Source organism: Leucopleurus acutus, assembly GCF_964270905.1.
Source record: "Leucopleurus acutus genome assembly, chromosome: 5".
Classification (NCBI taxonomy): domain Eukaryota; kingdom Metazoa; phylum Chordata; class Mammalia; order Artiodactyla; family Delphinidae; genus Leucopleurus; species Leucopleurus acutus.
Genome location: NC_139147.1, coordinates 137,601,990 through 137,627,810, shown reverse-complemented (window position 1 = coordinate 137,627,810; position 25,821 = coordinate 137,601,990). Strand labels below are relative to the sequence as shown.

Genomic DNA, 25,821 nt, shown 5'->3' with positions numbered 1-25,821 from the left:
CAGAAGCATATTGATGGGTCAAGAGATTAATTCATTTTGTGGAAAGTTTAATTAATTGGATGTATATATGATAAAGGTATTGAAAGGTGATATTTTAATTGAAAGTCAGATCCTCACACTAGTGAGGAGGATAAGAGAGAAAAGTGTGCTATATCAGAGGAGTTCAACTTGATCCTCTGTTGAGCTCTGACTGTGCACTAACCAGGGTGAGCTGACATGTGGTTTCCGGAGGGTGTTTGAGGGGAAGAAGCAATGACATTCCAGCTGTTCAGTGATAGCTTATTCACCTTGTACCCCAGCATATGCCTCGTTGTCATTGCTACTTATCAATATTTGCAGTAAAAGAAATAAAGAGATGGTAGAGCCCTTCTCTTCTGTGGATTAAAATGGATCTATTGCACTTGTTAATTATAGAAAAAAGACTTGGTCTCCATTAAAGGAATTTTAGGCAACCAAAGAAGATGTGTATGGACCCAGGAGTCAATTTACAACACTCTTACACAGATACAAATCCTGTTAAGAAGTCCATATGCTAAAGGTTTTTTAGAGAAAATAATAAATCAGTGAGGTCAATGAAAAACACCTTTTTATTGTAAGCAGTAATTTTGATGATGTTTTTGAATAAAAACACTCATTTTAAACATACTATCAAGGAGAACTTTATTGTTTAAAAAGTAAGTTTAATAATTGTTATTCAATTTACTTCATATACAATGATCTTATGTGAGTAGTGTTATCTTTTGTAATTGCCTTTCACCTGGAAATCCCCCCCCCACTGCCCTCCTTCACAGCTGTTACTGGACTGGATCTTGTATTTCCCCTATACCATTAGGGGGTGCTGGAGAGACACTGCAGGGAAAAAAGGGCTTCTCCTCCTGGTTCTGTGGGCTGCTTCTTGGGTGGTTCCTGCAGTACAAGGTGACCTGTAGTATGCTGGACACCAAGTGCCACTCACCTTCAAGCTTGCCACTTCTGGCTCCAGCCTTGGTCCACCTGCACCCAAGGAGGGGGTTTTCTGTTGGCCCTGCATGCATTTCATTGCCCTCTAGCCTCAGTCCAGCAACTGTGGACATTTCTGGTCCTGGCAACTGAGCAAACTTCTTTGCTATTCAGTGGGCTACATCTATACCTTCTCCAGCCAAGTCTGGGTCCTACCTTTGGGAGTGTGTCTTCCAAATTTTTTCTTTCCTTGACAACTCTTCCTCGACCATAGGGTATTCCTTAGCATTCTCTTTCATCTCTTCTTAGGAGCTAATTCTCCGTAAATAATTACTAATTCTTTCTATCAAGTATTTCCCGGTCCAATCACCAGTTTCTGTCTCTTGGCTGGATGTGATACATACCCCAGGGAGCAGACGCTTCTGGTGCCCTGCCTGTATCTGCTGTCCCACACCATTCCACTCCATGCCCCAGGAGGCCTACTGCAAGCACCTTGATGCTAAGCCTTTGTTTTGGCCTTTGCACGGGGCAGGCTGAGCGTGCTGTGGAGGTAGCATGTCTGGGAGCCTCCCTCAGCGATTGGCAGGTGAGAGCTGGCAGATCAAGGCACCAGCTTCTTCCTCCTCAGATGGGGAAACTTGCCGCCATGTATACAATGTCTCCAGAGCTCCTTTGGGCCATTGAACCTCAGTTGCTCACAGTGATTATCTGCTCGATAATACATTTTTTATATGGAGAAAAAAACATGGTTTGAAAGGATACATGCACCCCAATGTTTATGGCAGTGTTGTTAACAATAGCCAAGACATGGAACAACCTAAATGTCCACTGAAAGATGAATGGATAAAGAAGATGTGGTACATATACACAGTGGGATATTACTTAGCCATTAAAAAGAACGAAATAAAGCCATTTGCAGCAAAATGGATGGACCTGGAGATTATCATACTAAGTGAAGTAAGTCAGACAGAGAAAGACAAATATTGTATCAAATATAATCTGATATCACTTATATATGGAATGTAAAAAAAATGATAAAAATGAACTTATTTACAAAACAGAAACAGACTCAGACTGGGGAACGGTGGAGGGGAAGGGATAGATTGGGAGTTTGGGATTGACATGTACACACTGCTATATTTAAAATAGATAACCAACAAAAATTTGAACAATTCACAAGTGGATCAGCAATGCATGAGCACCCCCTTTTCCTGATGGTAAACGCCAACACTGTGTGGCTGAAAGGGTCTTGGTGTTCTGGCTGGGTGTCAGGCCTGAACCTCTGAGGTGGGAGAGGGGAGTTCAGGACATTGGACCACCAAGGACCTCCTGGTCCCACGTAATATAAATGGGTGAGAGCTCACCCAGAGATTTCCGTCTCAACACTAAGACCCAGCTCCACTCAATGACCAGCAAACTCCAGTGCTGGACACCCCAAACCAAACAACTAGCAAGACAGGAACACAGCCCCACCCACCCACCCATTAGCAGAGAGGTTGCTTAAAATCATACTAAGTTCACAGACACCCCAAAACACACCACCAGATGCAGTGCTGTCCACCAGAAACACAAGATCCAGCCTCATCCACCAGAACACAGACACAGGTCCCCTCCACCAGGTAGCCTACACAACCCACTGAACCAAACTTACCCACTGGGGGCACACCAAAAACAACGGGAACTATGAACCTGCAGTCTGTGAAAAGGAGACCCCAAACACAATAAGTTAAGCAAAATGAGAAGACAGAGAAATATGCAGCAGATGAAGGAGCAAGGCAAAAACCCACCAGACCTAACAAATGAAGAGGAATTAGGCAGTCTACCTGACAAAGAATTCAGAGTAATGATAGTAAACATGATCTAAAATCTTGGAAATAGAATGGAGAAAATACAAGAAAAGTTTAACAAAACCTAGAAAACCTAAGGGGCAAACAAACAATGATGAACAATACAATAAATGAAATTAAAAATTCTCTAGAAGGAATCAATAGCAGAATAACTGAGGCAGCAGATGGATAAGTGACTTGGAAGATAAACTGGTGTAAATAACTACTGCAGAGCAGAATAAAGAAAGAAGAATGAAAAAATTGAGGACAGTTTCAGAGACCCCTGGGACAATACTAAACACATCAGCATTCAAATTATAGCGGTCCCAGAAGAAGAAGAGAAAAAGAAAGGGACTGAGAAAATATTTGAAGAGATTATAGTTGAAAACTTCCCTAAAATGGAAAAAGAAATAGTCAGTCAAGTCCAGGAAGCACAGAGAGTCCCATACAAGATATATCCAAGGAGAAAAATGCCAAGACACATATTAATCAAGCTATCAAAAATTAAATACAAAGAAAAAATATTAAAAGCAGCAAGGGAAAAACAACAAATAACATACAAGGGAATCCCCATAAGGTTAACAGCTGATCTTTCAGCAGAAACTCTGCAAGCCAGAAGGGAGTGGCAGGACATACTTAAAGGGATGAAAGGAGAAAACCTACAATGAAGATTACTCTACCTAGCAAGGATCTCATTCAGATTTGACTGAGAAATTAAAGTCTTTACAGACAAGCAAAAGCTAAGACAATTCAGCACCACCAAACCAGCTTTACAACAAATGCTAAAGGAACTTCTCTAGGCAGGAAACACAAGAGAAGGAAAAGACCTACAATAACAAACCCAAAACAAATAAGAATATGGTATTAGGAGCATACAAATTGATAATTACCTTAAATGTAAATGGATTAAATGCTCCAACCAAAAGACATAGATGGGACAAATGGATACAAAAACAAGACCCATATATATGCTGTCTACAAGAGGCCCACCTCAGACCTAGGGATACATACAGACTGAAAGTGCAAGGATGGAAAAGGATATTCCATGCAAATGGAAATCAAAAGAAAGCTCGAGTAGCAATTCTCATATTAGACAATATAGATATTAAGATAAATACTATTACAAGAGACAAAGAGGTACACTAAATAATGATCAAGGGATCAATCCAAGAAGAAGATATAACAATTGTAAATATTTATGCACCCAACATAGGAGCACCTCAATACATAAGGCAGGTCCTAACAGCCATAAAAGGGGAAATAGAGAGTAAAACAATCGTAGTATGGGACTTTAAACATTGGACAGATCAACAAAAAAGAAGATAAATAAGGAAACACAAGCTTTAAATGACACATTAAACAAGATGGACTTAATTGATATTTATAGGACATTCCATCCAAAAACAACTGAATACATTCTCTTCTCAAGTGCTCATGGAACATTCTCCTGGATAGATCATATCTTGGGTCACAAATCAAGCCTTGTAAATTTAAGAAAGTTGAAATCGTATCAAGTATCTTTTGTGACCACAATGTTATGAGACTAGATATCAATTACTGGAAAAAATCCGTAAAACATACAAATGCATGGAGGCTAAACTATACACTACTAATTAACCAAGAGATCATCAAAGATGAAATCAAAAAATACCTAAAAACAAATGACAATGAAAACACGATGACAAAATACCTATGGGATGCAGCAAAACCAGTTTCTAAGAGGGAAGTTTATAGAAATACAATCCTACTTCAAGAAAAAAGAAACAAGAAACAGGGCTTCCCTGGTGGCACAGTGGTTGAGAGTCCGCCTGCCAATTCAGGGGACACGGGTTCGTGCCACGGTCCGGGAAGATCCCACATGCCGCGGAGCAGTTAGGCCCGTGAGCCATGGCCACTGAGCCTGCGCGTCCGGAGCCTGTGCTCCGCAATGGGAAAGGCTACAACAGCGAGAGGCCCACGTACTGCAAAAAAACAAACAAACAAAAAAGAAACAAGAAACATCTCAAATAAACAACCTAACCTTACACCTAAAGCAATTAGAGAAATAAGAACAAAAAACCCCCCAAAGTTAGCAGAAGGAAAGAAATGATAAAGATGAGATCAGAAATAAATGAAAAAGAAATGAAGGTAACGATAGCAAAGATCAATAAAACTGAAAGCTGGTTCTTTGAGAAGATAAACAAAATTGATAAACCATTACCCAGACTCATCAAGAAAAAAAGAGAGAAGACTCAAATCAACAGAATTAGAAAAGAAAAAGAAGAAGTAACAAGTGGCACTGCAGAAATACAAAGGATCACGAGAGATTATTACAAGCAACTATATGCCAATAATATGGACAATATAGAAGAAATGGACAAATTCTTAGAAAAGCACAACCTTCCAAGACTGAACCAGGAAGAAATAGAAAATATAAATAGACCAATCACAAGCACTAAAATTGAAACTGTGATTAAAAATCTTCCAACAAACAAAAGCCCAGGACCAGATGGCTTCACAGCTGAATTCTATCAAACATTTAGTGAAGAGCTAACACCTATCCTTCTCAAACTCTTCCAAAATATAGCAGAGGGAGGAACACTCCCAAACTCATTCTATTAGGCCACCAACACCCTGACACCAAAACCAGGCAACGATGTCACAAAAAAAGAAAACTACAGGCCAATATCACTGATAAACATAGATGCAAAAATCCTCAACAAAATACTAGCAAACGGAATCCAACAGCACATGAAAATGATCATACACCATGATCAAATGGGGTTTACCTCAGGAATGCAAGGCTTCTTCAACATACACAAATCAATCAATGTGATATACCATATTAACAAATAGAAGGATAAAAACCATATGGTAATCTCAATAGATGCAGAAGAAGCTTTTGACACAATTCAACACTCATTTATGATAAAAACTCTCCAGAAAGTAGGCATAGAGGAAACTAACCTCAACATAATAAAGGTCATATAAGACAAACCCACAGCCAACATCATTTTCAATGGTGAAAAACTGAAACCATTTCCACTAAGATCAGGAACAAGACAAGGTTGCCCACTCTCAACATACTTTTGGAAGTTTTAGCCACAGAAATCAGGGACGAAAAAGTAATAAAAGTAATCCAAATTGGAAAAGAAGAAGTAACACTGTCACTGTTTGCAGATGACATGATACTATACATAGAGAATCCTAAGGATGTTGCCAGAAAACTGCTAGAGCTAATGAAGTTAGCTCTAGCAAAATGATAAGTAGCTTTAGCTAATGAATTTGGTAAAGTAGCAGGATACAAAATTAATGCACAGAAATCTCTTGCATTCCTCTACACTAATGATGAAAAATCTGAAAGAGAAATTAAGGAAACACTCCTATTTACAATTTCAACAAGAAGAATAAAATGCCTAGGAATAAACCTACCTAAGGAGACAAAAGACCTGTATGCAGAAAACTGTAAGGCACTGATGAAAGAAATTAAAGATGACACAAACAGATGGAGAGATATACCATGTTCCTGGATTGGAACAATCAACATTGAAAATAGCTATACCACCCAAAGCTATCTACAGGGTCAATGCTATCCCTATCAAACTCCCAATGGCATTTTTCAAAGAACTAGAAAAAAAAATTCATAATTTGTATGGAAACACAAAAGACCCTGAATAGCCAAAGCAATCATGAGAAAGAACAACAGAGCTGGAGGAATCAGGCTCCCTAACTTCAGACTATACTACAAAGCTACAGTAATCAAGACAGTATGGTACTGGCACAAAAACAGAAATAGAGATCAATGGAACAGGATAGAAAACACAGAGATAAACCCATGCACATATGGTCACCTTAGAGGCAAGAATATGCAATGGAGAAAAGACAGCCTCTTCACTAAGTGGTGCTGGGAAAACTGGACAGCTACATGTAAAAGAATGAAATTAGAACACCCACTAACACCATACACAAAAATAAACTCAAAATGGATTAAAGACCTAAATGTAAGGCCAGACCCTATCAAACACTTAGAGGAAAACATAGAACAGTCTATGACATAAATCACAGCAAGATCCTTTTTGATCCACCTCCTAGAGAAATGGAAATAAAAACAAAAATAAACAAATGAAACCTAATTAAACTTAAAAGCTTTTGCTCAGAAAAGGAAACCATAAACATGATGAAAAGACATCCCTCAGAATGGGAGAAAACATTTGTAAATGAAGCAACTGACAAAGGATTAAACTTCAAAATTTACAAGCAGCTCATGGAGCTCAATATCCAAAAAACAAAGAACCCAATCCAAAAATGGGCAGAAGACCTAAACAGACATTTCTCCAAAGAAGATATATAGCTTACAAAAACACATGAAAGGATGCTTATCATCACTAATTATTAGAGAAATGCAAATCAAAACTACAATGAGGTATCACCTCACACTGGTCAGAATGGCCATCATCAAAAAATCTACAAACAGTAAATGCTGGAGAGGGTGTGGAGAAAAGGGAACCCTCTTGCACTGTTGGTGGGAATGTATATTGATACAGCCACTATGGAGAACAGTATGGAGGTTCCTTAAAAAACTAAAAACAGAACTACCATACAACCCAGCAATGCCACTACTGGACATATACCCTGAGAAAACCATAATTCAAAAAGAGTCATGTACCACAATGTTCATTGCAGCTGTATTTACAATAGCCAGGACATGGAAGCAACCTACGTGTCCATAGACAGATGAATGGATAAAGAAGATGTGGCACATATATATGACAGAATATTACTCAGCCATAAAAAGAAACGAAATTGAGTTATTTGTAGTGAGGTGGATGGACCTAGAGTGTGTCATACAGAGTGAAGTAAATCAGAAAGAGAAAAACAAATATCGTATGCTAACACACATATATATATGGAATCTAAAAAAAAGAAAAAAGGTTCTGATGAACCTACGGGCAGGACAGGAGTAAAGACGCAGACATAGAGAATGGACTTGAGGACATGGGGAAGGGGAAGGGTTAGCTGGGATGAAGTGAGAGAGTGGCATGGGCATATATACACTACCAAATGTAAAATGGATAGCTAGTGGGAAGCAGCCGCATAGCACAGGGAGATCAGCTCGGTGCTTTGTGACCACCTAGATGGGTGGGATAGGGAGGGTGGGAGGGAGGGAAACACAAGAGGGAAGAAATATGGGGATATATGTATATACATAATTGATTTCACTTTGTTATACAGCAGCAAGTAACACAACAATGTAAAGCAATTATACTCTAATAAAGATGTTAAGAAAAAAATTAATATAGCATAAAAAATAAATAAAATAAAATAAATAACCAACAAGGACATACTGGAAACTCTGCTCAATATTCTGTAATAACCTAAGTAGGAAAAGAATTTGAAAATGAATAGATACATGTATATGTATAACTGAAATTGCTGTATACCTGAAACTAACACAACATTGTTAATAAACTATGCTCCAATATAAAATTTCCCCACTCCCCTACCAGTGTTTCCTGAAGTCATCCCCCAAGTAAACTCTTTCTCTAAAATTTTTTCTTGCAGTACAGGCTCCTAGTACTCAGTTGAATACATCACATCTCAGAGATGAGGGAAGGAAGAGTCTGAGGATTTAATGATCATGTCTAAAATCAAATACTCACGTAGAGGAGTTCAAAACTCAGCTCATCTCAGCCCAAGTCTTGTTATTTACATTTACTTCAGCATATATCTCTCTAAGTGTATTAGATAAGTTCAGACATATTAGGCTAGTCTAAATACATAAACCCTAGAATACAGATACCACATAAATAAAAATAAAATTGACTTGTTTAAGAGTGAAAACACACTGCTCTGGAACAGTGGTTCTCAAAAATTTGGTCCCCTGACCAGAAGCATCAGCATCACAGGAGCTAATTAGAAATGCAAATTCTCAGGCCTCACCCCAGATGTACAGAGGGTAGACCCCAGTGATCAGTGATGGTTCTGATGCCAATAAAGTCTGAGATTACTGCTCTAGTCTGGAAGACAAAGGAACCAGCATAGGATGAAGTAGGTCTTAAGCAGGTGGGAGTTTGACTGTAATAATATGTTATTATATGTTATATGTTTAATGTTAAAAGTGAATCTCTGTGGAATTTAGAAAAATGGTACACATGAACCTATATGCAAAGCAGAAATAGAGACACAGACATAGAGAACAAACATATGGACACCAAGGGGGGTGGTGGGATGGATTGGGAGATTGGAATTGACGTATGTACACTACTACGCATGAAGTAGGTGGCTGGTGAGGGCCTACTCTATGGCACAGGGAAAGAAAAAAAAGAAGATACAATCTGTTTGCAGGACATGTATTAAGTTAACCTTAAAAATGCATTCCAATATACATTATGTGCAAATACTGTTTGATTCCACTTAGACAAGGTACCCAGAATAGTCAAATTCATAGAGTCAGAAAGTATATTGGTTGATGCCAGGGGCCAGGAGGTAGTGGGGTGGGCAGGGGGAATGGGGAGTTAGCGTTTAATGGGAACAGAGTTTCAGTTTAGGAAGGTGAAAAATTCGGGAAATGGATGATGGTGAGAGTTGCACAGCAATGCAAACGTACTTAGTGCCACTGAACCGTACAGTTAACTATGGTTAAAATAGTGTGTTTTGTATTATGTGACTTCTACCACAATAAAAAAAAATCATAAAAAAACCCGTGAATCTCTATAAAGGTTTCCCATAGCAGCTACATAGACATCATGAGAATGAATATAGAAAGTTTCTGGTAACAGAAAACTTTGTCTTCTCATTCTTTTTTTTTTTTTTTTTAAATTTTATTTTTGGCTGTGTTGGGTCTTTGTTGCTGTGTGCGGCCTTTCTCTAGTTGCAGCGAGCAGGGGCTACTCTTCGTTGTGGTGCACAGGCTTCTCATTGTGGTGGCTTCTCTTGTTGTGGAGCATGGGCTGTAGGCATGAGAGCTTCAGTAGTTGTGGCACGCGGGCTCAGTAGTTTTGGCCTGTGGGTTCTAGAGCGCAGGCTCAGTAGTTGTGGCACACGGGCTTAGTTGCTCCGCGGCATGTGGGATCTTCTCGGACCAGGGCTCGAACCCGTGTCCCCTGCATTGGCAGGCAGATTCTTAACCACTGTGCCACCAGGGAAGTCCCTTCTCTTTCTTTTGTGTATGATAGTTTCCTGTCAGTAGGTACAACCTCTCCACAGATTATAAATTATTAGTTGTTTTCTGTGAATGTGATCAAAACAACATCACGTTGCTCTTATGGCTTATATATGCAGCTGGTTCTGTATTGAAATGTGAAGGCTTGATATATATTTCATATATAACAAACTCTGTAACTAGCACTAGGAAAGACGTTAGGTTGATTTTCCTTGGTACATACTGTCTTCCAGGGCATGCTTCTAGTGAACAAGCATTCTTTTCCTAAGGCAGACCTTATGAAACAGAGATGCATCAATGCTATCCTAGGAATACAATTTTTCACAAGGCTGTCATTAGGCTTAACTGTAGAAATAGAAAAGATGGGGATGGAGTGAGCCCCTTCTATTTACAAAGTGGTATGTTCATCTTATCAGTATGGTCTTGTTTATTTTTCTTTTAAATTTTCTATCTTTAAAAAAAATTTATTGAAATATAGTTGATTTATGATGTTGTGTTAGTTTCAGGTGTACAGCAAAGTGATTCAGTTATTCTTTTTAGATTCTTTTCCATTATGTTATTATAAGATATTGAATATAGTTACCTGTGCTATACAGTAGGTCCTTGTTGGTTATTTATTTTATACATAGTAGTGTGTATATTTTAATCCCAAACTCCTAACTTATCCCTCTCCCCCTTCCCCCTTTGGTAACCATAAGTTTGTTTTCTATGTCTATCAGTATTGTTCTAAAAGATAGAGGAATATTTGAAATAGATAGAAAATGATGAGTCTCCTAGAAGAAGGTTGATATTGATACACATCTTATTAAAGATCTAACATATAATAATATATTATTACAGTCAAACTCCCACCTACTCAAGACCTATTTCATCCTGTGCTGGTTCCTTTGTTGTCCAGACTAGAGCAGTAGTCTCAGACTTTAGTGGCATCAGAACCATCACTGATCACTGGGGTCCATCCCCTGGGTTTCTGACTCTGTACGTCTGAGGTGGGGACTGAGAATTTGCTTTTCTAACTAGATCCTGGTGATGCTGATGCTTCTGGTCAGGGGACCATATTTTGAGAACCGCTGCTCCAGAGCAGTGTGTTTTCAACACTGGGTGCATACTGCAGTCACCTGAAGAGTTTTAAATATTACCAATACTTGGGTCCCACTCAGACAAACTCAGGCAAACTAAATTAAAATCTTTGAGGTCAGGACCAGGAATCTGCTTTTTAAAAGCTGTACAGGTGGGCTTCCCTGGTGGCGCAGTGGTTGAGAGTCCGCCTGCCGATGCAGGGGACGTGAGTTCGTGTCCCGGTCTGGGAAGATCCCACATGCTGCGGAGCGGCTGGGCCCGTGAGCCATGGCCGCTGAGCCTGCACGTCCGGAGCCTGTGCTCCGCAACGGGAGAGGCCACGACAGTGAGAGGCCCGCGTACCACACACACACAAAAAGCTGTACAAGTGATTCTCACAGGTAGCCAGAATCAAGAACCAAAGTTAATCCCAGTGGTTTCAAAAAAGTATAACTGTCCACCCAAGGATCTTGTTAAAATGCAGACACTGATTCAGTAGCTCTGGGATGGGGTCCAAAATTTGCATTTTTATTCAGCTCCCAGATGAAGCTGCTGCAGCTGCTCCATGGACCACACTTTGAGAACCAAGAGTCAGAAATGCTACCCCTTTTATCCTTGTTCTGTGGATGTGATTTTTTTTCTTAAACATCTTTATTGAAGTATAATTGCTTTTACAATGGTGTGTTAGTTTCTGCTGTATCACAAAATGAATCAGCTGTACATATATGTATATCCCCATATTCCCTCCTTCTTGTATCTCCCTCTCACCTTCCCTATCCCACCCCTCTCGGTGGTCACAAAGCACTGAGCTGATCTCCCTGTGCTATGTGGCTGCTTCCCACTAGCTAGCTATTTTACATTTGGTAGTGTATATATGTCAATGCTACTCTTTCACTTCATCCCAGCTAACCCTTCCCCCTCCCCGTGTCCTCAAGTCCATTCTCTACGTCTGCATCTCTATTCCTGTCCTGCCCCTAGGTTCTTCAGAACCATTTTTTTTTAAGATTCCATACATATGCATTAGCATATGGTATTTGTTTTTCTCTTTCTGACTTACTTCACTCTGTAGGACAGACTCTAGCTCCACCCACCTCACTACAAATAACCCAGTTTCGTTCCTTTTCATGGCCGAGTAATATTCCATTGTATATATGTGCCACATCTTCTTTATCCATTCATCTGTCGATGGACACTTTGGTTGCTCCCATGTCCTGGCTATTGTAAATAGAGCTGCAATGAACATTGTGGTATGTGACTCTTTTTGAATTATGGTTTTCTCAGGGTATATGCCCAGTAGTGGGACTGCTGGGTCGTATGGTAGTGCTATTTGTAGTTTTTTAGGGAACCTCCATACTGTTCTCCATAGTGGCTGTATCAATTCACATTCCCACCAACAGTGCAGGAGGGTTCCCTTTTCTTGTGGATGTGGTTTTTGGGTAAGTTAACCAGAGATATACTAAGAGATCCAGGTCTAGGGCTCAAATATCTTTTTGGTCCTAGAAACCAGAGATGGCAATTTGATTTCTTTTCTACAGGTTAGGACTCACTGTGGACAATGGGTTACTATGGAGATTTTCAGGAATCTGCATTTCAGCCGAAGGCTCCTGGACATCGCTGCCAGTCACAGCAAGGGACCCCAAAGACGCTCAGAGTGGGGGCCACATAGCTGCAGCCCCTCAGAGGGCTCGGTGTTCCCTGAGAGATGGGGCTGAGTTTGAGCCCCTTCCCCAGCAGTGGTTAACACAACCCTGACAAGCAGTTCAGAAATAATTCTCCCTCAGGACAAGTGAACCATCATGAAGGAGAAACTGCCCACTGGAGTTTAGGGGCTTCAGCCCTGGTAGAAAATTCACCACTGAAAGCAAGAGTACCAAAGGCATAGTGTACTCTCTAATCCAGAGGGAATTCTTAAACGAGGATGGTCCCCTCAAGGGATTATATTGACTTCTTACAAAAGTGAAAAACACAACCAAAAAGTGCAGTGATGGAACTTCAAGGATAACTCATCCAGGAATCAAAGTTATTAGCTCATTTTCTTTTTCTCTATCTCCTTCTCTTACTCTCTTCTTGTCTCACTCTCTCCTGCTTTTTCATTTCTGCTGTATTCTCATGATGAACTGGCAGCTATGTTCTCTTTCATACTGCCTTAATTGTCTTTAAAGTTGCAGTTAAAGTTGAAAGGCTTGCCATAAATCAGGGAATATGGCCAGTTGGAATTCCAAGACCCAAGAGAAAAGAGGTATTTCCATGACACTCCTACAAAAATGTCCCAGAGGAGGATTCTAATTAGCTTGGCTTGGCTAAAGAGCCCATCTGGGGACCAATTATTATAGCCAAGGTGATGGGATATTATAGTCAGCTCAGATTAGCCTGGGTTACAGCCCACACCTATGGGGAGAATAGAGTCATATGTCTATTTCCAAATAAGTGGATGTACAGGTGGGAAAAGATACCAAGATACTAATTTGCTAACTCTCAAATTAGAGCCTGTGGGCTGTTACGTCCAAGTATAGTAGCAGTCTTGCTTAAAGCTGGGGCATTAGTAATAAAACTTTAATTTTTCATTCAATTCTGGTTACAAGCCTTTAGTGAGATGATCTTCTAGAATTCATATAGAACTCAAAATCATGAGAGAATGTGATAGTGAGGCAGGAGATAGATGGGCTCCAGGCTAGGCATTTACAACTAGCCTCCTGTTTACATTTCCTGAGGAAGAGGCAAGTGGGCTCTAGGCTAGAAACTTACAACCAACCTCCTATTTGCACATTGAGATGGAAATAACAACAGGAACAGGGTAAATAACTGGACTTTGTCCCCTATGGACACTTTAAGATAACAGTTATGGCAGGGACAGAGACGGGAAAAAAAAAAGAAAAACACAGATGGACACACTTTTAAGTCTCACTTCCTCCCATTTTATTTTCTGTTGTATTCAAATATATCACATGTATGTGCCAGTTTTATCAAGTCAACTGTAAAAAAAGAAAAAAAACAAAAAACAACCCTCAAAATCAGAGCCTTAGATTCAATATTAACTTCATCTCCTTCCCAGCTTCTTATCTCCGTAGGGGAAAAAAACCTGAGACAGAAGGAGTCTGAGAAGGCCTGGTTTTGCCCACAGTATGTGTTTTGCCCACCCAGCTCTTTTTTTGTAGAATGTACAGCTATTTAATTCCCTGGAACTGCAGGTGCAGACATGCTGGTCCCTGCCTCACTGGGCTGTCCTTGGGTCTTTTGTGAGCTCTATATTCAGGGCTCTGTTGAATGACACACCCCAAGGAATGGCCTCTCTCAGGACACATGCTGCAGGCAGTGACATTTAGCTTATTTCCTCTGGTGGGACCTACTCTCTCCATGGGAGACCAAGGGGAGTCTTTGAAGGCGTCCGTATGAAGTGGCCGACATTTCATCCTCTCTACTTCCAGCCGAGGAGCTCTGGGCAAGAGAGCAAGACCACTTGCCAGAAAGTTCTGAGGCTTGTGGCTGACAGAGCCCAGGTCCTCTGTGGCCCAGGGTGGTGGACCTGGCTCATGTGTGTGTGTGATTTATGAAGCAACCACAAACTTCCATAAAGAAATTGGGCAAAAAAGTATATGTTTAAGTAAAATATTCACATTCGTGAATAAATGTCTTGGATCTTTCTGTAATTGTGAAGAGTTTTTAAAAAGGCTTTAGCACAGGGAACTTTTCTCAATACTCTGTAATGACCTATATGGGAAAAGAATCTAAAAAAAGGGTGGATGTATGTATATGCATAACTGATACACTTGGCTGTATAGTTGAAACTAACACGGCATTTTAAATCAGCTATATTCTAATAAATTTTTTTTAAAAAGGCTTTAATTACTAAAATTCAGGTAAAGAAATCAGAAGCCACACGGGTTGGGGCTAAGATAGCAGGAGCAGAGAGCATTTTTTTTCCCCTGGTGCATCCTCAGTGATATTTTTTTAAGGTAAATGTTGACATAATTGTGAACACTGTGGAGAAGTCGATTGTCGGAGACATAGTACAAAAGCTAGATTTTGACCTATGCAGAGAGAATGTCCAAGGGGGCTCAGTTTCCAGAATTTAGCCTGGGACATGTAGGGGAGGGGAAAGGAGGGAGCGGGAGGGAGGGAGGGAAAGGCGGAGGGAGGGGGAGAACGGAGGAAGAAGGAGAGCCAGGGAGAAGGCTGGGGGCGAGGTCTGGGGAAGGAAGGGTGGAGGAATTAGTGGAGGAAGGAGACGGGGAGACTGGGGGCGGGCACGGGGGGCAGGTAGAAGAGAGCCAGGGGAGAGAATTGACATTTGCTTAGCATTCATCAGATGTCAGGCCGTATGCTTTCACATAAATTAGTTCATTAAATCTTTACAAAGTCTCTGCAGGTTAGATGTAGTTGAATCTTCGATTTTCAAATGGAGAAAGTGAGTCTCGGAAGTGTTAAAGAACTTGTCCGAGGTCCCAGAGCGAGGGGAAAAAAATGGCTGGACGCAAACCCTCATTTGCGTTCCGCCAAAATGCTTGCTCCTTTCTCAGCATCCTGTTTACTTGTAGCATTTGTCATTGGATAAAATGAAAGCAGTGGGCAAAGGAAGTCTTTGGAACAGCCTTTAACTGAGCCTGTGCATGTGCTGAGGCTCTACTGTCAGCGATGGCGATGATCTGAGGAAGATGACGCTTGGAGAATTATAAATTGTAAAGGCAATGCTCGATAAGGATGCCCTTAGGAAGGGAACTACACACTTCACGAGAAGAAGCAGCCTCCGCAGGAACTATTTGGAACAAGCTAGTTTCACTGTTCTGGATAAAATCAGAATCTTGACAGGAGCAGTCCCATTCCACCCTGGGGACATCCATAGCAACGGTCATTCTCCAACCAAATAGTTGGCTTGCGTCACATCCAAATATGCTTCTCCCTATCCAGCAGAACTGACCCCTTTATGAGACTTCAAACGGCATTTTCACTTTTTTCCTTCTAGAAAATCCAAATGAAACTCAGACACCCACCACAAATCAGGAGGTACTGGTGCATGACACATAGTAGGCAATCATTAGAGCTGAAACCGTGAGTGAATGTTCAAAGCTCTCTTGGAGAAAAGGATCAATTACTTTCATGAAAAAATCACCGATGTGTTAGGAACTATATGGAAATAGTACTGCATGCAATCGTCAGCTGTAATTGGTTTGGGTCTAGTTGGTCTAACTCTTCATTATTGAGATGATTACACTGCTTAGGACCATGTTTCTGGAGTTTGTTCCCTGGAACATCTGTATCAGAATCACTTGGGACCCAGCCCATATCTTAGGCATCAAGGCCTTGAAATCTCTATTTTAATAAAAGCCCCTGGAAATATGTTATTCAAACTAAAATTTTAGAAGTACTGATACAAGGGTTAACCCAACATCTCTGTTATACAATTACAGACCTGGGGCTGTCTTTAACAAAATTTAGGTGCTAGCCCACTTAGGTATAAGTTAGCTAGGACTCAGTCTTTTTGGACGCGCAGGCTTAGCAGCCATGGCTCAGGGGCCCAGCCGCTCCGAGGCATGTGGGATCTTCCCGGACCGGGGCACGAACCCGCGTCCCCTGCATCGGCAGGCGAACTCTCAACCACTGCGCCACCAGGGAAGCCCAGGACTCAAATCTTTTATTACTATAGATTCTAGACCAATATTTCTCAACCTTTAATGCATGTAAGTCACCCAGGGAGTTTACTAAATGGTAGATTCCCAGGCCCCATTCAAAGGGACTGGGTTAAGTTAGATTTTCTGCATTTTAAACAATTATCCTATGTGATTCTGATGCAGGGATTCTGCTAATTTCACACTGAATATAGAGCCCTCTGGAAAACAATATTCCTGTCAAGTAGTTAAGCAACCTCTGAGAGGACAATTTGTTACTGATTTTAACACCTCTTAAGGCAATAAACTCCATCTGTAAGTAGCTTTAATTGCCAGAAATTTCTTCTTACGTTGTTTCAATATAAAGTCTTATGTAATCTGTCTATCTGGTTCTCTTAAATAGAACTACACAGAAAAATTTAGTCCCCAATATTATTTTTAAGAAAATATACTTGACCAAGAACTTAAGTGTTTCTCTTCCCTCTAGATCTCTGTTTTGCTTCTTTAGGGGACAGTGGGGAGGTGAGGAAACTGTAGGGATACAAAAATGTATCTCTGAGCAGACTGCAAGGGCCTCTGCTATTTGTATAGCAACAGTGTTTAGAAAATCAAACACCTAGAACTTGGAATTCTCATTTCCTAGGATACTATCACAACACACATAAACAGACAAAGAAAAACCCAAAACATGTCATTCTGAGCTGCTCTGCATATGGGAGAGTTGACGAGGGGAAAGGTTAATAAGGAAGAAGGTGAGGCTGATTCACATGAGGCAGGTGCCATTTTGGAAGAATCAACGGGGACCCCCAGTTCTCCCAGCTGCTTGCTCATTCCTGTCTAGTTGCAGACCTGGCCAGGGTGGGCAGCTGGTTCTTAGAGCCACTGAAGCCAGCTCTCAGGAGTAGGTACAAAGAAGGTAACCAGCTGGAAAAATATGGACATGTTTCCAGGCATTTCACCACGACTTTCCCAAATCCTTGGAGCTTGACTACTTTATCCCATATGTATGCTTTAAAAAAATATTTTATTTTATTTTATTCATGGATTTCAAAGGAAATTAATTACTAGTACAGTGTCAAAAGGCAGCAGGAATGGATTTGGACATGAAGGGAGGGGTACCCAGAGTGGTCACGGGGGTATTGGGGCTATTACTGAAAACAGTGGGATTCGGGCAAGTTAAAGAATCTGTGTCCCAATTATTCATTTACAAAATGGGGATAAAATAATAACAAGTAACTTTTAGCATTGTTTGACTACTAGGTAAGGAAACATACCATGTGTTAATTCCTAAACACGTGTTGGTACATAGTCAGTACTCAAAAACCAGAATGCCAGTCATCATTATTAGCATCAGTAATGGTAGTGCTAGTTTGCCAGAAAGACAATCATGAACTAACACCAATTAGTTCTATTTGAATGGTACTTAGAATGATGACTTAGGTCAGGATAAGCAAAAAGGGTGACTACAAATAAATACATTAAATCCAGCAGGTTGCCTTTGCCTCTATTTTCCCATTCACTTAGGTAAGGAGAGATTGAATTTTGGACCTGGGGGAAGAGAAGACACGAGTCTTAAGTGATCTGCCTCAGACACGTGCACTGTTGCCATTTTTCTTAGAGAAGGTTTATTTTCTTTCTGCTACTCTAGCTAATTTTAGGATATAAGAGTCACACACCAGAAGTCTTGCTTTGTGTACATGTTTTTAATAATGACAGTTTTCAAATTGCTTATGCTTTGTGGTGGGAAATAAGAACAGGGTGACTCCAGAATGTGAATTCAATATGTTTTCTAAGAACATCTGGGATGATGAGCCCTGAAATGTTCTTAAACATACAATAAACCTGAAGTGAAGGCGTTTATATCATTACCACGCCAGCATCTGAATTTGGGTATTGGTTGAGATGTAGAAAGCACTATAGGTTCTAGACTCTCTCTAGCTCCCTAGCTGTGTAATTGCTGGGACTTTATTAATTTTACCTCTGCAACATGAGAATGAAAACACCTGCTCTGCATAACTTACAGCAATGTTGAGCGCTTTAAAGAAAAATAATTAAAGTGCTGATCCAAAGCAAGCTGGCATCCCTCTCACAAATCGGAACTCTGAAGTCTCGGCTTCATTTTGGAATTTTCACCGGTCTACGCAAGTGCTCCTGAAAGAACAGCACAGAGGAAGGATACACCCAAGGTTTTCTTCCTCGTTTTGAGGCCAAAAGAGCTCAATGTAGTTGCGACCTCATATTCCCCAGACCAGTTTTGGGTTCCAGAACCACAAAGTAAGATGGCTGGAGGAGAGATATTTACACAGGCACAGAGGGGGCAGCCTCAGTTCAGGTTGTTACCTGAGTCCCCAGAGACCAGGTGGACTCCCCCCCTCCCCCTACCATGCCAGACACTCAGTCCAGGTTTTTACTTCATTAATGAAATATGACCTCACTTTTCTTTTGTAATCCAGAAGTGTGAGGATACATTTGTTGCAAACTGCATGCAGATAAATGGGGGGCTTCCTTTCGAAACTACATCCTCTGAATAATAATTTTTAATCTACTATACATAACAGTAGTGCATTTCTTGTTAAAACGGCAAGCTTTTTTTTTTTTACCAAAATGAAAACATTCATTTCTTTATAAATAATTTAAATAGTTTAAATACATATTTCATACCAAGGATATAAAAATAGCGTCTCTTTTTTTTGATAAATAAAGACATATTCATTTACATGGCAAATAACGTGCAATAGCTGACCACTGGCCACCAGCTCTGTGTGACTGATTGTCTAGGAAATGACATGCAGTGATAAGTGTCCCTTTGCCTTCTGCATTTGAAAAATAGATCAGCAAGAGCTGTGCACTCCCAGGGCCCACAGTCCTATAGATACTGTTCAGGAGTGACACACAGGCACTCAGGAAAAACCTTTGCTGCACTTCACAAAAGCCACCTAGGACAAAATGAATCCACACATTCTCTGTCTGGGACATCTAGCTGCTCAGACCCTCAGGGTCTTTGGACTTTTACCAAAGTCTGTCAAACAGACCAGGAAGTTAATGCCTGTACAGGAACATGTTCCTATTTTGTTTCTAGGATCCAGGAAGTGTCTGCTACAGTCTGGAGGTGGTTCTGCCTTTCCCCAGACCCTCTCTTCCACAGGTCTCCCAGCCTTGCCCAGTCTTCATGCTGCCAGAGGCAAGAAAGGCAAACCAGGGCTGTCATGCAGTGGTGGAGCTGAAACTGGCGGCTGCCTCACATGCCCTAATATCATACGTTTATGGCTTTAGTATCTTTCACTTCTGCTGGGCTTGTGACAACTTCCAGTGGAAAGTTCTCCGAGGGTTCAGTAGTGATGGATGCCCTTCCTTCCCGGTCCCAAGATCCTGGCAGGTTTTCCAGACTGAAGGAACTCATGGCTCCTTGGCCCAAGCTGCCCTCCTCCGATCTGCTTGGGAGAACCAGGGGCAAAGATGTTTCTGAGGAGGAACAGACAGAGGACGAGAGAGTGGCCGAGATGGACTGCAGAGGCATCAGCGTAGTGTCTGACTGTGGAGAGATGCACCTTAAAAACTGCAAACGACCTTCTTGGACGACCTGGTAGCGGGCAGGTGAATAATTAAGGTTCGGAGAATGATACAGTTCACCGCCTGCAGGATTTTGCTCGTAAACGCCAGTTCGCTGGGGGCTGCTCCCCACAGAGGAGGGATCCACACTCCATATGTCAGGGGTGACATTCCCATGACAAAGCTGGGCTTGGGTATAAGCGGCTCCACCTGCTTGCAAGTGTAGACAGGGTTGGTGCGTGCTCCAGGTCATCCTGGTCTGTAAGCTGGAGGGACACACAGAGGTGGTGTGCAGAGAGCAAAACCGAGCGGGCTGCTGGGGGGACATGACGTGTTCTAGAAGCTGCATCACAGTCCTCATGTCTTTACCTAACTGGGACACCTCCTGAGTCAGTGTCGTTACCTGTGTGGACAAAGCAAGGCAAAAGGCAGCAGTCAGAGGAGCGCGGCAGTGATTTCAGAGCAGTGAGGAAGGGAAATGAGATTTCTCAGTAAGAAGGTCTGGAAGGCTGCTTCACCTCCAACTCCAGCCAAGCCCAAAGGGTGAATGGGGTGGCTGAGCACCTGATCTAAAGCCATCCTCTCATTCTGCGGGAACCTAGAGAGACACACATAGTCTGACCTTCTTTTTAAAAAATTTTACATACATTTTTTAATTGAAGTATTGTTGATTTATAATGCTTCAGGTGGACAGCAGTGATTCAGCTATATATATATATATATATATATATATATATATATATATATATATTCATTTCCAGATTCTTTTCCCTTATAGGTTATTACAAAATATTGAATAGAGTTCCCTGTGCTATACAGTAGGTCCTTGTTGATTACCTATTTTATATACAGTAGTGTGTATATGTCAGTCCCAAACTCCTAATTTATCTCCCCTGTTTCCCCTTTGGTAACCACAAATTTGTTTCCTATGACTGTGAGTCTATTTCTGTTTTGTAAATAGGTTCATTTGTATCATTTTTTTAGATTTCACATATAAGTGATATCATATGCTATTTGTCTCAGTCTGACATTCTTAATCAGTGATTTGCGGGTTCCTGGACAAAATTAGAAGTGTGGGTCCATCATCTCTTGCATCTCTGAAATACAGACAGTGTCTTTTGCTTCCCTTCCTCTGAGTTAGCGGGATGCTCCGTGGTGTGCACCCACCATCCAAGACACCTCAAAACAATGTGGAGACGTGAGTATTGTTGTATATAATGCACTCAGCACGCTGCCTGCCCAGGGTAGACACCCAGTAAATGACGGCTCTCACTCCTGCCATTTCTGGTCAAGATCAACACTTAGTCAGAGATATACTGGCCTTCAGGGGTAGGGAGGGTGGTAAGAAAGAACTCACAACAGACTTGCTAGGATTTGTCTATAGAAAAGGGAAAGCTGCAAAATGAGAGTTAGAAATGAAAAGGTCTTCAAGGTGGGTCCGTCCACATAAGCACTGTGGGGAACCCTGGAGGGCTGCGGTCCATCAGTGAACCGGAACCCCACGGAATTACAACCCCAACTGTGCAGTGTGTTCTTTTTTTTTTCTTTTTTTTTGTGGTACGCGGGCCCCTCACTGCTGTGGCTTCTCCCGTTGCGGAGCACAGGCTCTGGACGCGCAGGCTCAGCAGCCACGGCTCACGGGTCCAGCCGCTCCGCGGCACGTGGGATCCTCCAGGACCGGGGCACGAACCAGTGTGCCCTGCATCGGCAGGCGGACTCTCAACCACTGCGCCACCAGGGAAGCCCTGTGCAGTGTGTTCTTTATTCACTTTTCTAGGTGAGACATTTAGTTTGTATACGACTTTCAAGGGAGACATGACCCTCAAACTCGCAAGAACCTCTGAAGAGTCTTCATTATCTGCTTTACACTTAAACCAATACTGTAATTCACCGGAGGATTTATTTTCCTAACAACCACATCACATTTTTTAACCATGGAAGACCACCAGAAAATTGAACTTGACTTATATCCAGCTTTTCTGGATGGTTTCTATTCTTCAAAGTGAGGAAAACCTATATTTCAGAAAGCAGGCCACACATATATTTTCTAGTCTTTGGTTAGATTCGTAGCACGAACACATAGTGTAATATTTTGCCTTCATTGCTATAAGACTGTATTTTATAAAGGACTTCCCATGCCCTGATTTTACTCTCATGAACCACAAACTCCAATATAAGCAGCTGAACCCACTGGCTAAATACCATCAGAAAAAAAACAAAACAAAACAAGACAAAAGGGCAGTTCAGTTTCAATGAAGCCAAAACCAAGATTGCTGTTTGGGGCAGACTTTTTTCAATATTTAAGTATACATTCCTAATTCATCCAGTAACTTCATTCAGTCCACTTCCTATAAGTGCATTCTGAAACAATTCCCCATGGCAGGCCCATCAGGAGGTAGTGTCATTCAAATCAGGCATTTTTAAAAGACCAGAAGGAGGTTTTTCCATGGTTCAGGCAACCAACTGGTAACACCTGCCTTGAAATTGCCAGGCCAAAACTATTTCTGCCTTGCTGCTAGCATGGAACTCGAGGGACCCTATCGAATACTTGCCCAGGCTTTTCAGCAGATCTAAAATTTTTGGCGAGAAAAAGATATCTCTGAGACTCACATGTAAGAAGTGAAACAGTGAATCTGAGAAAGAGTCTATGTGTTTTGAAATTTTCACTGCAGGTTGTCAATTTCAGAACTTGCCAAAACTCAATTCTAAAGTACACGGGTGACACAAATCATCTCTGGATCTCAGCACAGCAGACATGCACCCAGGGGTTCTATCTTGAGTTGATTAGCCCTTCTATCAAAATTTCAGAAGAGAAAGTTGATACTAAATGAGATGTTTGAAGGATATATTAACCGTCCCCTTCCTGTAGGTTGTCTAAGTTAATGCCTGTATCAAGTTCACCAGGGTTCAGCTCCCAGTAAGAATGCTTTCAGTCAGCCTTAGCATTGAATAAAGACAAAATCTTTGAAGCGCAACTTTGCATTTTAGACACAGCAACAATTATGTTATCCAATAAATCAGTACATTTATAATACAACAAGCTTTTAGGTCCGTTTTCCCTATTGGATCTACAAACAACACTAAGATCAGCAGGGACGCACCTGTAAAGTGGGGACACTAAGGCCCAGAGGTTAAATGACATTTTAAGGTCTCTTATTTCATGAATGACAGTTGTTGGTCTGGAATCCGAGCCTTCTAGTTTTGGTGCTCTATTACAGTATATTAGAGAAGACATTGCCTAAGAGTTGAGAGATTTTTGCCAATGCGGTCAGAGTTTGTGAAGAGCACAGATGATACAAAAAGGAGCCTCGTGTAAAAGTTGTCTGCAGTGGGTTCATTTTTTTTTTTTATTTCACATATAAGCAATGTCGTATGATATTTGACTTTGTCTGACTTACTTCACTTAGTATGATAGTCTCTAGCTCCAACTTACACACAAAACAGAAACAGACTCACAGACATAGAAAACAAACTTATGGTTACCAAAGGGGAAGGATGGGGGGGAGGGATAAATTAGGAGCTTGGGATTAACGTATACACACTACCGTATATAAAATCAACAACAAGGGCCTACTGTATAGCACAGGGAACTATACTCAATATCTCACAATAACCTATAAAGGAAAAGAATCTGAAAAAGACTCTCTCTCTCTCTCTCTCTCTCTCTATATATATATATATATACACACACACACACACACACACACACACATACATATATGTATATGTAAAACTGAATCACTTTGCTGTACACCTGAAACTAATACATTGTATTTAAAAATAAAATTTATAAAAAAGTTGTCTGAAATGGTAATTCAACATCAAATAAGTAAATAGTATCTCTAAAAAAATAGGAGGCAGTAAAATTTCTTCACAGAAAATTATATGAATGGAACAAGATCAAAAATGTTTGTACAGGGAAGTCCCTGGCAGGCCGGTGGTTAAGAATCCGCCTGCCAATACCAGGGACACGGGTTCGAGCCCTGGTCCGGGAAGATCCCACATGCCACGGAGCAACTAAGCCCGTGTGCCACAACTACTGAGCCTGCGCTCTAGAGCACGCGAGCCACTACTACTGAGCCTGTGCGCCTAGAGCCCGTGCTCCACAACAAGAGAAGCCACCGCAAGGAGAAGTCTGCAATGAAGAGTAGCCCCTGCTCGCCGCAACTAGAGAAAACCTGCGCACAGCAACGAAGACCCAACGCAGCCATAAATAAATAAATAAATAAATAAATAAATAAAAGACAACATATGCTTTTAAAAAGAAAAGGGTTTGTAATAAGGGAAAATCTGGAAGTGGGAAATATGTTAATAGACATATTGCTGATGAACTATTTTTTTCTAGCTTTCAAAAGAAACAGATATTTTTCTATGGTTGAACTACCTTTCCAAGGCCACGTTCGTGGCACTGAACTTTTCCTAAGCATTTACCATAACTTTGAGGCCATGAACTTTGAATGGGACTCCAGAGTCTTGACTAGCTCCAGGAATGTAAATAGCATTAACATTTTCAGGAAAAAAAAATTACTATATTAGCTTGAACTAAGCGGAGTAAAGAACCCAAGGAAATAGAGCTTTCTTCAGCTCTAGAGGGTAATGTTCAATTTACATCAGGGAAGGCTTCTGTCACTGTGGCACTGGGGACACACCCCTGCCCCTTATTAAAGCTGCATAGGGAATTAATCCTTAGTAGGTAAGGGATCTCTCCCTTTGTAAGGGCAAAGCCAGCTGCCACAGGAGAGATGGCATCTCCTGAGGGTAGAGACTCTGTTCTCACTGAAGGTGATAACATACTGCCACAGAGAGTAAAGCTTCACAGCACTTTTGTTTACTGCTTTCTGCTCACCTTGCTGAAAAATTCATTCTAAAACACAAAAGGCTTTATTCTTAATCAAATGTAGAAAGCAGAGAATGCAAAGTCTCTACTTTTTAAGGGGGGTGGGATTCAATGCTTTTTCACAGCACAGTTAAGAAGATGGGCATTTGCTAAAAAAGGTTGTTGGAACTACCTTATGAACAAGGCACTGTCTGTCCACTTAAAGAGATGTCTTCAAAATACAACATAAACCCAGAATGCTGCAGAGATAGGTCAATAAAAAAAAAAAATCATTTGGATCCAATGAACCAATGTTTTCCCATTTACTTCAACAACTGTTTACACTTTTTAAATGTCTTCTGTCACTCATATTAGAAAACAGAGCAGGTATTACGAAGCCCTTCACAAGTCCCACTTGGTTTTTTTTTAATCATTAATTTAATTTTTTTAAATTGAAGTATGATTTACAATGTCGCGTTAGTTTCAGGTGTACAAAAGTGATTCAATTATACAGCTATATGTATATATATATATATATATATATATTTTTCAGATTCTTTTCCCTTATAGGTGATTACAAAACATTGAGTAGAGCTCCCTGTGCTCTACAGCAGGTCCTTGTTGGTTACCTGTTTTATAGTAGTGTATATATGTTAATACCAAACTCCTAATGTGTCCCTCCCCTCCCTTTCCCCCGGTAATGATAAGTTTGTTTTCTATGTCTGTGGGTCTATTTCTGTTTTGTAAATAAGTTCATTTGTATCATTTTTTTGGATTTGGCATTTAAGTGATAGCATATATTTATCTTTCTCTGTCTGACTTCACTTAGTATGATCATCTCTAGGTCCATCCATGTTGGTGTATATGGCGTTATTTCATTCTTTTTTA

General features: G+C 40.9%; 1 protein-coding gene across 1 annotated transcript in view; it reads right to left on the bottom strand.

The window, feature by feature from the left end:
- Positions 1–19,821: 19,821 nt before the first annotated feature.
- Positions 19,822–25,821, bottom strand: part of KCNH8 (potassium voltage-gated channel subfamily H member 8) — a gene marked incomplete at both ends in the record, with an annotated part of 389,811 nt that continues 383,811 nt past the window's right edge. The window contains one exon of the mRNA XM_082840176.1: positions 19,822–20,520. Coding sequence (XP_082696302.1) covers positions 19,822–20,520 — 699 coding nt within the window. The remainder of the gene's footprint in view (positions 20,521–25,821) is intronic.